At 37.8% G+C, this 13048-nt stretch overlaps 1 protein-coding gene across 2 annotated transcripts in view; it reads left to right on the top strand.

Moving 5' to 3' along the window:
• KAT6B (lysine acetyltransferase 6B) overlaps positions 1-13048 on the top strand; it is a 98066-nt gene that overhangs the window by 43237 nt on the left and 41781 nt on the right. Inside the window, exons 2-6 of one of the 2 annotated variants that reach the window (XM_080347387.1) lie at positions 365-473; positions 6692-6807; positions 6956-7037; positions 7821-7953; positions 11469-11851. In XM_080347387.1, the coding sequence (XP_080203513.1) occupies positions 365-473; positions 6692-6807; positions 6956-7037; positions 7821-7953; positions 11469-11851 (823 nt within the window). Of the gene's footprint in view, positions 1-364; positions 474-6691; positions 6808-6955; positions 7038-7820; positions 7954-11468; positions 12395-13048 lie in introns of both variants that reach the window. The other variant, XM_080347386.1, reaches the window with a different exon arrangement.

The raw sequence follows: 13048 nt of genomic DNA, 5'->3' as shown, positions 1-13048 counted from the left end.
AATTGCATTTGAAGAACAAGTGATTGTATTCTGCAGCTGAAACTGTGTGTTCGAGTATGGTGTCCTAAGTTCTAATTTTTCCTCCTTTTTATTAATACTCATCTTGTACTGGAGATGTTTACATAGATTAGTACACAAGATTGCTTATTTCAGAAATTGTAAGTTGGCCTATAATACGTTAACATAATAAACTTCATTATTCCAAAATTAGTAAAATGGACACTTTATCAGAAATTAATACAAATACAAATTGGTACAAAAAATGTCAGGTAAAAATCAAAGAACAGACCACTGGGAAAGGCTTGCTTTTTTGTTATTGTATTGTTTTGTTTTGCTAGCTAACTCTATTTATTTTTAAATCTAGCCACGAGCTGATCCCATCCCGATATGTAGCTTTTGTTTGGGAACAAAGGAATCAAATCGTGAAAAAAAGCCAGAAGAGCTGTTGTCTTGTGCAGACTGTGGCAGCAGTGGTAAGTTGGCAGAATTTACTGATACTAAAAATGTTTAAGTCTGTTTTTAAGGTATTGAAAGTATTTTAAACTTCTGAGTGTCATCCTCTCTCTGGATGTAAATTGAGAACTGAAACAAAGCGAGGGTGGAAGAATTCTGTTCCCCGCCCCCCTCCCAATTTTGTCATCTGGATAACTACAAATGAGAGGTGTGAATTCATCTTTATGCCAAAAGTATAGATCTGCTGAGGAAATTAATAGGAAAACCACACTTGTAAAATATAAGACTTCTGTTATTGTTTGGGATCCATGTTTGATCTGAAAGCTCAGTTTTGCCTTGTGGCATCAAATGATGATCAAGAATTTTGCTTGCACAGATTTACAACATTTCAGAAGCTGAGGAATAATCATAATAATAAAGACTGTGTAGCAATCTGTGCTGTTGCTTGTGTATCCAGTTCAATATTTATAAAACGTGCTGAAGTTGTTAGGTACCTGTTACTTGTCAGGCCCAAGATAGTGACTCTACTGATGATGGGTACGGTGCTCCTGTGTGTTGCAGTAGCTCTTGCAGACTCCACATGGCTGTTGTGAATGCAAGTTCGTCCCTTGAAGTGAGCAACTAGGTTTATTTTGAAAATGAAATACTGTAGCACACTGTTCCTTTGTGCAGTGCTTGTGCATGGTTGATACCAAATGTGGTTTTGGCCTGAGTTATTCCTGATTCACAGAGGGATTTGGTTGAGAAACTTGGGCAAATCTCTTTAACAATTCTATGCCATAAAGCTTTCCCCAGTGCAGCTGTAGAGTTGAGGATATTAAAATCCTCTAATCAGTTTAGCTATTTTGAAGAAATCCCCTGTAGAAAATAGCTTTATGCTGGAAAAGGAGTTATTTGGCCAGTCTAGTTTGTCAGTTGAGTGGACTGCTTTTGTTTAGCTGTACCAGTAGAAAGCTTTTGCCTCCATAGGCTTACAGCTGGATTGGGAAGTACTTTTAGTGAAACTTTGCACTGCAGAACTTCTCATCCCAGCTCAAAGACAAACTTGCGGTGCTGTTTAGAGTCACTGGCTGCAACATGCAGCTGCTTAGCGCTACCCCTCTGTGATGGCACCTGGTTGCATCTAAACTGGCTTGAGGCGTAAATGGAGTTGAAAGAAGTTTGGTCTGTTCCCCAGTCCAGTTCACCGCACAGCCGTACCAACTTCTGTGCCAGAATGAAGAAGAGAGAAGTGCTTAGGAAGGAAATGAGAAGTGACATAGTCTGCATAAGCCAGCACTGCTTTTGAGAAAGCTGCAAGTGAAAGTATTGTTTTGGTGTCTTTGAATTCAGAGTCCATGTGTGTCATCATTCTGTAAGTGTGCTGAAGATAGTCTGTCTGGTGTACTGTGATAGCTACATAAGTACTTGAGTAACAACAAAACAGTGTGGATCAAAAATGTGTTTTCATTTAATCAGGATATGCTTTTATCATGTGCTTCTGAATCTGTCACCCTGGACAGATTCTTTTTATTATAGCTAGTGTATGTTTTAGTGTATTTAAGCAAGTGATTAAACAGTGAAGTAAGGAAGTGGCTTTTTTTCACCTCAATATGCAAAACCGAACTCCATAGGTATTAAACTGTCTTCCTTTAATGGTCTACAGGTTTTTTGTATTTTCAGATCTGTATTCTAATATTAGGAAATTCAGTAGGATTTTGTGCTTGGTTAGATTCTGGTTGGATTTGATGATCTTAAAGGTCTTTTCCAACCAAAACAATTCAGTGATTCTGTGGTATGCAGAGTTTACATTAATCAGCTAAGCTTAGGTATCAGCTACTCTTTGGTTGTGTAATAATCCCCTGGTAGGTCTAAGACACTTTAGAACTGGAAGTCTTGACTTTCGTGGATCCATTTGAATTAACACTGATACATTCTCTTTGCCTCATTAAGACTAAATTATCTTTAATTAGTTCCTGAGATGTATTAGATATAAAGAATTAAATGTTGAAACTGCCAATCAGATTGCTGGATCATTAAACTTTAGCTACTGATGCCTGACTAAAAAATAAAAACACTCTCAGTGCAACTTATAAATAACAAAACCTCACTCAAGTGAAGGTTTATTGTAATTGGATTTGTAATTTTGCACATTGTAGTGTATCTCAAAGCTGGTATTGCTGTCTAACAAACATAAAAGAAATTGCATGTTGTGCACAGCAGGCAAATTGTTGAGTTGATCAGAGATTAAATTGCAGTGCCCACTACTGGCATATCTGCTTTGTTTTTCTGTCAGTTGCTTGTGCCTCTTCAGGTAATGCTGTATTCTGAAAGCAGAAACCATCCAGATATCGGCACATTTCATTGATATTACTCTTATTTTGTAGTATTTGGGAGGATAATTTATTTGGGCAGTGGAAATGGAATACACTGGGCATTTTCTAAAGGAGTAAGTGAAAAGATGTTGGATGTCAGCAAACAAATCCTACTATGAAAGCAAACATAACTTTTTCCCCCATCCCACTCCCTTTTGTTTATTTCCCTTTTGATATTGAAAAATCAATATGCTTGAGAACTGGAATCGAACTCTACTTCCATTTTTCCCAATTGAGAGGTGCAGAAGCAACTAAAAAGCTGCTGCTGACGGGTTTTTAAAAGGAAGGTGAAGTTTTAGAAAGGGGATGGAAAAAAAATTGAGCGTACTGGGGAACTACAATAAATATTTTAAAAAGAGGAAAAAATAGCTATAAGTAGAACACCTGTGGGTGCTGTCCTTTCAAATAATTAGTATGTTAAGCTGAGAAGGCAAGAGGGTTACCCATTGAAGATGGGTACGGGGAGGCTGGAGAGCAGAACAACAAACATCAGAGTCAGGTCACGAGGCGCAGGAACAGAAAATGTTTGGAAAACACTGTGCAGAGATTGCTTTATAAAGGGGACTTAGAGAAACTCTAAGAAGGAAGGAATATGGGAATTGTCTTGATTATTGCTGTCTGTGGGAGGATGTTGGCTAGCTGGATAAACTGAACAGCTGAGAAACCTGCATGCAGAAAAGCCTACTACGTGTCTGAGATAGGTGCACTGATCCCCTCAGCTCATAGCATAAATCGCCCTAAGTAATACTGCTTTCTACCTAAAAGATTATCGAACACAAGGGCTTTTAATGTGAATTATCTTAGGTAAGTTCCCAAAATTTGTATCAAAGATAAACAGAGATAGTAGCATATCTCATTTAGCACTGTACTCATTTAGCACAATTGTTGTCACTGATATAATACTTGTTCTTTTAAAAGACTGCTTGTTTTGTGAAATGATTTGGAGAATAAACAAGGCCCAAATTTATGAGGAAACTAAAGTGAGCAGGTAAAATGAGTTGCGTTCAGTCACAAAGGAGTGAGATGTTCTGTTCTAATGTCCTCATCTCACCTTTTTCTGCAAAATCAACATATCACAAATCATAACCTTTTCTAACTGGGACATACAAGAATGAATTTTCAAGCCTTTAATTTTAATAGCTTAGCTTTACAGCAAGCCTATATGTATTCCTGGTGGAAATTGCCAGCTTTCAAATGTCCAAATTTCCAGTAAGCTGTTAAACTTGTGTGCTACATTAAAATATTGATGCTGTTGAGATTTACGAGAAAGTCAAGTGATGGAACCAGCAGAAATAACTGCCTGAAACACTTCACAAACTAGAGAGATTGATCAAGTGTTGAAAACTGCTTGGCAGATGTGTCAGCTTCTGGACGTGGAGAAGACAGTATGTTCTTGATTTCAGTTGAGATCACTTAGAGCTGAAATACTGCAAATTTTGAAGGCAGAAGCGTGCTTTCTCTCTTCAGCTCCTTCAAATTTCAAGTAACTAGCTGTAAAATCACTGAAGGTCACAGCGACTTCATTTAACTGACTACAGAAATTTGTTAAACGAAGTCTCTTTTAAAAGTGAAAGTTGTGTTGATTACCACTTCTTGCCTGGTAGGCATTACCCTCTACTTATTGTTTTATTTGGGATATATCAGTTTGTGTCCAAAATGAAGAGTGTAAGTATTATCAGGTATTAAAGAACAACACCAGATGATATTTTGAAATACGAAAGCTACTGCGCTGTCTGTGCTAGTGCATACCCAGGAAAGATGAGAAATGAACATAGCAAGTGCACAGTGATTCCCATTGATGCTCTTCCATCCTCTAGTGATTTGTGCCTCAGGGACTTGGACCTGCAGGAAGATTCTTTAATACCAGTGGGGTTTTTTTTTGACTTTTGTCTGACAGTAAAATTTAACACTTGAGGATATTAACAACTGTATTAAACTATATAATTGCCTGAATGAGAAATGTTGTGTTTGTAGATGACAGAGAAATAAAGTAACCCATTTACATATAATCTATGCATAGTTACCAACCAGCGAGAATGAATGTTTCTCATGGTTACACTTCTCAATTATTTACTTAAGGCCATGTTAAAATCAACAATTTAAACTACAACTTACTTGCTTCTTGAAGTAAATCACTTCTGTGCAGGCTAGATAACTGGAATTAAATGTACTTGTATGGAGGTAATTGATTTATGATTACACTTTAATGTGCTAATTTAGTTGTTAAGTCATGTTTGATGGAATAAGTCTTTCTGTGATATTGATTATTAATATTGGCCACTCTAGGGAGTTTTTTTCTTATTTCTTTTTTTTTTAAGTGAGGGACTTGTTAAGCTTTATTGAAGGGAGCAGTGTAGCATTGAACTCAGCTATGCAATTAGAGTATATTTGTCACTTTCAAGAAAAATAGTGCCTTTTAAGTTCATACTTGGTTTTAACTGCAAAAAATTGTTGATATATCTTAAATTGCATGCTAAGAATGAAGTGGCAATGTTTTTTCAATATCTTTGGTTCTGAAACTACCCTTTTAATTTATTATTGATTGATCTTTACCAATATATTATATTCCTGCATTTTATTTTGAGAATATGCTGTATTCATACCATTTACATTGTCTTTTGAAGTTTAACAAAAAGTGGGTTAAGCCTTGGGTACATACAATAAAAGGAAATAAAAGCTGAAATTCGCACTTTTCGAAGTGGCTTTTGCATTCCATCAGTCATCTTTTCCATTCATGCCTCAGTGTGTTAGAAGACAAAAATAGCAAATCCTCATGGATTAGCCTGTGTTCTTGGTTGTGGTGGTTTAGCTCAGTCTTGAACTGAGGAACAGCGGATGGAGAAAGTCTGAATTGGCATGACTAGACCATTGCCAGGAAGAAAGCACATATCCTGGCCCTGACAGCGAGAAGAAAGCTTCCTTCATGTACATCGTATCCTTGCAGCCATATAAGTGACGCACGGCACCAAGGATTCTTACCTCTGACAATTTGTGGGTTGATGTTCTTGATAATCTTTGAATATAACAATGGCAAAACCTGTTTCCCTGGGAAGGCTTATCCATTCCTGTTTAGCAGTGCTTTTATCTCTTCTGTATTAATGGTATACTCTGAGGTGGTTGACAATGTGAAAAATCACTGCCAGTATTGCCCAAGGTGTTGTATGTGTTCAGTTGTCTGATATCTTCTATTAATTGGAAAAGCCATGTAGGCCTTCTAGGCTGCCATGAAAAGAGGATAGTTGTGCCAGGGAATAAAATATAGTTTTGTGGGAGGTTGCAGTTCAGCTACTCTTCCCCTACTGCCTACCATTTAAAATCTTCCTTTGCAGTAGGTGTTTCTCGTGCCCATTGCTTGCTTAGTTTTTATTCCTTCTTCCTGCTATGAAGTTATTCTTCATATATAATTAAGTAATAAGTTGGAACAAAAAATGCATGTAGTTTGACTATTAAGTTTCTCTGGTAGATACTTAATATATTCAGAAAAATAACTAATACGGTTTTATCTAAAGATTTTCTCCGTTTCTGTTGCTCTGCTATGAAAGGGAAGTGGGGTCAAGCTTGTAAAAATACTTTTTTCAGAACCAATGGCAGTTTAATGTGCTATGAGAATAACCTAGCAAAAATAGAAATTCCATTTCAAGTGCTTGTGTAGACCATTCACAGGTGTCAATGAGAATAAAGTCAACTTTCTACCTCTCTTCATAAGTTAGTTTTATGGTAGCTATTCTTTATCTTTGTATGAAGTGAACGAGTTAAATAATGTGTTGTGAAGTTTTCAGAACAGCTGGTGTTGGCAGGGTTCTGGTGGTGCTGGCTGTGTGGCTGTGTTCTGCTGAACCTGAGAATCCAGCTCAAGCTTTTTTGTTTTTGTTTTTTTTTTTAAGGACATCCATCATGTTTGAAATTCTGTCCAGAGTTAACAACAAATGTGAAGGCCTTAAGATGGCAGTGTATTGAATGCAAGACATGCAGCGCATGTAGGATCCAAGGCAAAAATGCAGTAAGTTGCACTGTTATCTGACTCTTCTTTGTGTACTGTAGCTCTATGCTTAGCACATGTGCAAATACAAATCACTGATGTACAACTTCAAGCAATGCTGTATTAAGTATTTTTTTTTCCCTCTTCCCTTTCTCCCGCCCCCCTTCAGGATAACATGCTTTTTTGCGACTCTTGTGATAGAGGGTTCCACATGGAGTGCTGTGACCCGCCACTTTCCCGAATGCCAAAAGGTGATACTAAAAATCCTTTTGATGAAAATACTTTCATCACAGTCTTTTCTCATATTAAATGACAAAAAGCTCTTGAGCATGCCTGCTTCTTCATGCTTTTCCTAAGAGTAATTTAAAAAACAGAGAAAACACCTGTGTCTTCAGATACTCTAGATCCTGATACATAGCACCTTTCGTTTCTGCTCTCACATCTTTGTGGCTTTCCCTATTTAATCTTAAAGTTACACTGAATACTTTTTCCATTTCTGCCCACCCCGACTCCCAACCTCTACCCCCCCTAAATTCCCAGCCTTATCTATAATAAATGTGTTCAGATGTGATCACCTAACATTAAAAGGATGCCAAATTCAAGTTGTTGCATATTAAAACAAACATACCTAGGTATGATCTGGTATTTTCTTTAGTGTGCTCTAGCCGAGATTGCTTAGTAATGCTCATGTCATTTTTCTTTTGTCACTGTCTGAATTGTATATGAAGAAAGATCCTATGTAGTATAAGGAGAGACAAGCTAGAACAGAAATTCTTCCAAGAACCCATTTGCTCACAATCTTTTATGTGATTTTCTTTTTTTTTTTCTTTTTTAACCATTTCCATGAGCACTTTGCTTTCAAAAACTTCAAAGTATGAGTAGAAGTAGATGGCTTTTCTCTGCCTACTTCTCCTTCCCTGTGTCTTATTCATAAGATAATTTATTGACCTTGTGTACTTGGCATGTATCTTTGGAGACGCATGCAGTACAGATTAAATAAACTTTGTGCAATTAAACTTTTTTTTTTAATGTAGGGATGTGGATTTGCCAGGTCTGTAGACCAAAGAAGAAAGGGAGAAAGCTGCTTCATGAGAAAGCTGCCCAAATAAGGCGACGATATGCAAAACCTATTGGACGACCGAAAAATAAACTAAAGCAACGAATGTTGTAGGTTTCTCTTCAATTTTTTAAACTTTTTTTTTAATGATTCTGAGAATATAGTCAACTAAGAGTTGATGCAGGTTCAGCTACAGTTTTTAACTGTATTTCAAGTTGAGGAAAATACATGTTGAGTATTCTAGTATATGGCTTTCAACCTAAAGGCCAATAACTTCTTAGTTATAGTGGTTATTTTTTGTGTCATGTCAGAAGATGATGAAAAAAAACCTCTTCCTGTAGTTTACTTTCCCAGATCCCATATTTTTTAAACAAAACTTGTATTTATAGCAGATGCAAATAGAAGTCTCTATGATAACATATGCCACAACTGTCTTTTAAACATAACTTCAAATAATTGAACTACATACAGAATCTATACTAAGAAGATAATAGTGAGTTACTTAAATCCAACTTTAGGAGACTGTTCAGCTCTAAGACCTGTTCAAAAGTTGGATAAAAATTACTTCATTTGTTATTATCAGCTCACAAAACCCATTCCAAAAAGCAAGCTGGGCAAGTCCTACAGAAGTTCTGATTTCAGGGGTGCTCTGGAAAAAATTGTTACTTGAATTCTGCTGTTCGGCTGCCACTGGTTACTAGGGAAAGAGGTTGAAATTCCTCTTGCTTCTCAGGAATGTGTTTATCTAAGACAAGAGAGTGCTGTAATTCCTTTGGCATCTGTCTTTCCAGGGAACACTGTAGTTGGGCTTTAAGGCTTGGTTTGGAGGATTGTTTAAGTAGCTTTCAAATGCTCAGTTGACATTACATGGAGTGTTAAAGAGGAACAGATTCTGTGTTAATTCCAGTAGCATGTTGCCCTTCATCACGTGTTCTTATCCACATACGCCTTCCTTTGCCTATTTAACTGTTTGGCCACGTCAGCTCAGCAGCTGAAAGGCTTTCTGGCTCTATCTACTACTCATTCTGTCATGTGGCTGTTACCCAACCATTTTTCTCTATTGTCTAAACACGTGTCTGGTATTCTTCAGAGTTGCATGATAGCAGATGTAAAACTTTGCATTTTGCAACATAAGGATTTCTGGAGGCAGTGCGGCCAACGTGCACAAATAGAAGGAAAAAAAAATGGTACTAGAGTACAGCATGCTAGTCAGGTTGATGTACTTGGTGCTGTGCAGCTTGCTATGGTCTCTTTCTCTACTCTTTCTGCCAGGGTTTCTTTTCTTGCCATTTTGGTTCTTGTCCTAAAGGTCAGTGTGTGTTGCTCTGGGAAAGTAGTACAGGACAAGGATGAATTGTCGTGCTACATGAAAGTAAAAGGTGTAGTGGCTTATGAGAGCATGCTGTTAAACAGAGAGATGTGAAATATTCTTCTACTTCACAGTTCTCCTCCTGACTAAATAACTTGGGCATTTGAAGGTCATTGAAACAGCCATACAACTTCCAGCGTTTTAACTGAAATTCCTGTGTATCACTGTGCACAATAAAAATATTCCATATATCTCTAGCTACACCTCTGGCTTTACCTCTTTGAAAACTTCTAAACCTTCAACTAGGGTTCTAACAGAGTACTTGTCATCTTAGTTCTCTAAAAACATGCCCCTGATTTGGGTTCTCACAGTGGATTTAGCAGGAATGTCTGTCTGACACAGTAAATCTGCTTCTCCTCTTTTCTCATACATGTAGAATAAACGTTGGAAAGCTTGTGAGGGCTTTACTGTTACATTTTGCCAATGGGATTCTGAGCTACAGCTTTTAACATAAATGTCATGCTAAAGGATGCATAAGTTTTGTTAGCATTGGATGATGAATATGAATATTTTTATGAAAATCTTTTTTTGTAGCACATGAGCTCTGTTAGCATGTTGGAGTGGTACTTGGGGGTGGTTCTTTACATAATAAGTATTTGCAAGACTGTGGACACATTTCTGTTATTTCAATGTCTAATACATAAAACAAAGGAATCATGTTTTAGAAAACTGGAGGGATAAGAGAAGACACTGTTCCTTATGGAATCCTATTTAAAAGTGCTTGTAGGGTACAGAGGCTGACAGTGTCATACGTGAAAGTGTGTGGTCACATGAAATACAGGAAGGTTAGCTAATGCCACTTAGATATTTTTGTGTAGTACAAAGAAAAACTGTCCAGTAGTACTGGAATACTTTTTTTGCCTGTTGACCATCTGTGGGAAGCCCTTCCCAGGCAAATGACTGTGTAGGATTAACTAAAACCAGGTGTGTGTTGGCCTCTGGCACTGACTGCGATTACTGCATCTGGCAGAAAGAATAGGTCTTGTGATGGACATAAGCTTATGGCACCAAAGGATTCAAAAGACTTAAAAGTTTTTGGTTTTGTTGCCTCTTAGGAGCTAACCAAATTTAAGGATGTGTGAATGGAAAAGGGGCTAGTTCTTAAACTGGTGGGCCCTTGGAGTTCAGTAAGCCAGATGGTAGCCCCAGGCTGTGCAATCTCTAATTAGAAGTGACCTGTTGGAATTAATTACTTCTGCATCTCAATTAAAAAAGCAAAATCTGTAGAAGAAAACTTTCCACTGCAAAGTAAATAAGCTAACTTCAAAGAGCAGGATGGAAAAGGGAATCAGAGCACTTGATGCAATTATATAGCTTTGTTTGGATTTTCAATTAGATTGTGTCTCCTGATGCCTATTTCTTCTACTGCCAATATTTTTAAATTTTCTGTTTCTATATACTTACAGTATACTGCTCTTCAGCGTATCCTTCAATGTCGTTCTTCTCTTCAGCCCTTAGCAACCAGCTAAACCTGTACTTCTGCTGTCACGTTGGCTTTCTGTGTACCCTTTTTCTTCCTTTCTTCTTAACACCTTCCATGTTAGGCCTGATTGATTAACAGCTTAAGTGCCACTTGGTCTTAGTTTTGCTTTTTCCTTTCCTATTTTTGGTTTTGCTACTGTTACAATTTTTAAAGAAAAGAGTCCGTTCCTTTGGTTTTGTTGTAATGTTCTTAAACTTACCTCATTCTGCTTTTAAGTCTTTGATAGTAGTTTTCGTTACTAGTGTTGGCATACATAATCCAATGGGAGTATGAAAAAAAATAGCTTCTCAAAAAATGAGGACTGATAGACTTTCTCTACAGTTTAAGCCTGAAGTTGTGTTTTGATATGCAGTAACTTATTAACACTGAACTTGTGCATTTCTTTTGTGTGCACAATAATCTCTGTGGTGATGGAGCAGTTATGGTACCCAAAGTGCATTGACGTTCTTCTCCAAAGAAGCGCACTTTTGCCATGCATAAAAGTAGGTGGGGAGGCTGTATACTTGTGAGATGGCGCTATTCCAGCTGCTTCTATTTATATTTACTATAGACTGTCTGTTAAAGACAATGGGGTGGGGGGGAAACAACAGGGGGAAAAAAAAGTTGGATGTTATGTCATAGTGTGAAATGTATTTGCGAAGTGTGTATGTCTTTCTGTTTCTTTAAAGACTTTGAAGTGCAGTGGCGTAAGTAACTTTTGTATAACTGTGGTGTTATTTGACAGTAGTTACAGATTTTTAATGCTAATTTTTATTTTCTAAATTTTTGCATAGGTCTGTAACCAGTGATGAAGGATCCATGAATGCATTCACAGGAAGGGGGTCACCTGGTAGGGGTCAAAAGACTAAAGTCTGTACCACACCTTCATCTGGTCATGCTGCATCTGTGAAGGATTCAAGCAGCAGATTGCCTGTTACAGACCCCACTCGGCCTGGTGCCACCACCAAAATCACCACCACCTCCACCTACATATCTGCCTCTACACTTAAAGTTAACAAGAAAACCAAAGGGCTCATTGATGGCCTTACTAAGTTCTTTACACCATCACCTGATGGTCGCAGATCACGAGGTGAAATAATAGACTTTTCAAAGCACTATCGTCCAAGGAAAAAGGTCTCTCAGAAACAGTCATGCACTTCTCTTGTGTTGGCTACAGGTACCACACAAAAGCTAAAACCTCCACCTTCTTCACTTCTACCCCCAACCCCCATCTCTGGTCAGAGCCCCAGTTCACAAGAATCCAGCACTTCCACTTCTTCTAACTCTCCCCACAGGTCTTCCAGTCAGTCAAGCGTGCCCTCCTTTAGTGGCCTTCCTAGTAACAGTCAGATAAAGGGACTTTTCGATGGACTCTCTCATATCTATACCACTCAGGGACATTCTCGGAAAAAGGGACACCCAAACTATGCACCACCCAAACGCTTGCGTTGTAAACCAGACTTATCTTCCACATCAAAATCTAATAGCCATTTCTATGGAAAGAAAGCTGTTAGGACTAGGTTTATTTCTCGTACCTTTGGATGGGGTGTGTCTAGAGGACACGCTTTTAAAGCAATTGCTCACCTCAAGAGGGCAGCTTTCCTTAAAAAGCACAGGATTCTAGGCAGAATAAAGTATAAAGTGACCCCTCAGATGGGGACCCCCTCACCAGGGAAGGGGAGCTTGGCAGACGGAAGGATTAAACCTGATCAGGATGATGGTAAGCAAAGGTCAAAGCGCCAACCAAACCTGCGTCCCATCCAGAATCAAAATTCTTATATTGTCACATAGGTCTTAGCTATTTCTCTTGTTCTTGCTTCACTTTCATACAAAAGCAACAAAACTTTGACCTGTTATCTAATGCTGACTAAATCTCCAAAACATGTTGTGTTCTTTTTTTTTTTTTTTTCTGACTAATACCACACCACCTTTTTATTATTTTTTGCATTTGTAGTGACACTAGGAGCCCCAAGTGCCTTCATAATGTTGCTTATGGCTGTGTAGTACCGCATGAGTAGTCACTTTTCATGCTAGTTCCTTGTTATTCCCCTGCCATTTCTCTGGCAGTAGTTCTGTCATCATGATTGTGTGCTGTCAGTGCTTATAATGGTGGGAATTTCAATTCATTTCCCTCTGCTCCATTGCTTTTTCATGAACAATTCCATCCTGCTACAGTCTCCACAACACCCGGTCTGTACTGCTGTGAGCTACCTTTTTTTATAATTTTATTTAAGAAAATATGGTTTTATAATGTTTGAATGTAGATTTAGCTTAGCATTGGTCTCCAACTTCTAGGGGCAACTTTTTTACTCTTGTTTTTACTTTGTAGAGTGTACTTTAATAAGTATCAAAGTTTTAGTGATAGAATATATTC

This window comes from Nesoenas mayeri (genome assembly GCF_963082525.1).
Source record: "Nesoenas mayeri genome assembly, chromosome: 7".
Taxonomy (NCBI): Eukaryota; Metazoa; Chordata; class Aves; order Columbiformes; family Columbidae; genus Nesoenas; species Nesoenas mayeri.
The sequence above is the reverse complement of the archived record's forward strand: the minus strand, read 5'-3'. Positions and strand labels throughout refer to the sequence as shown.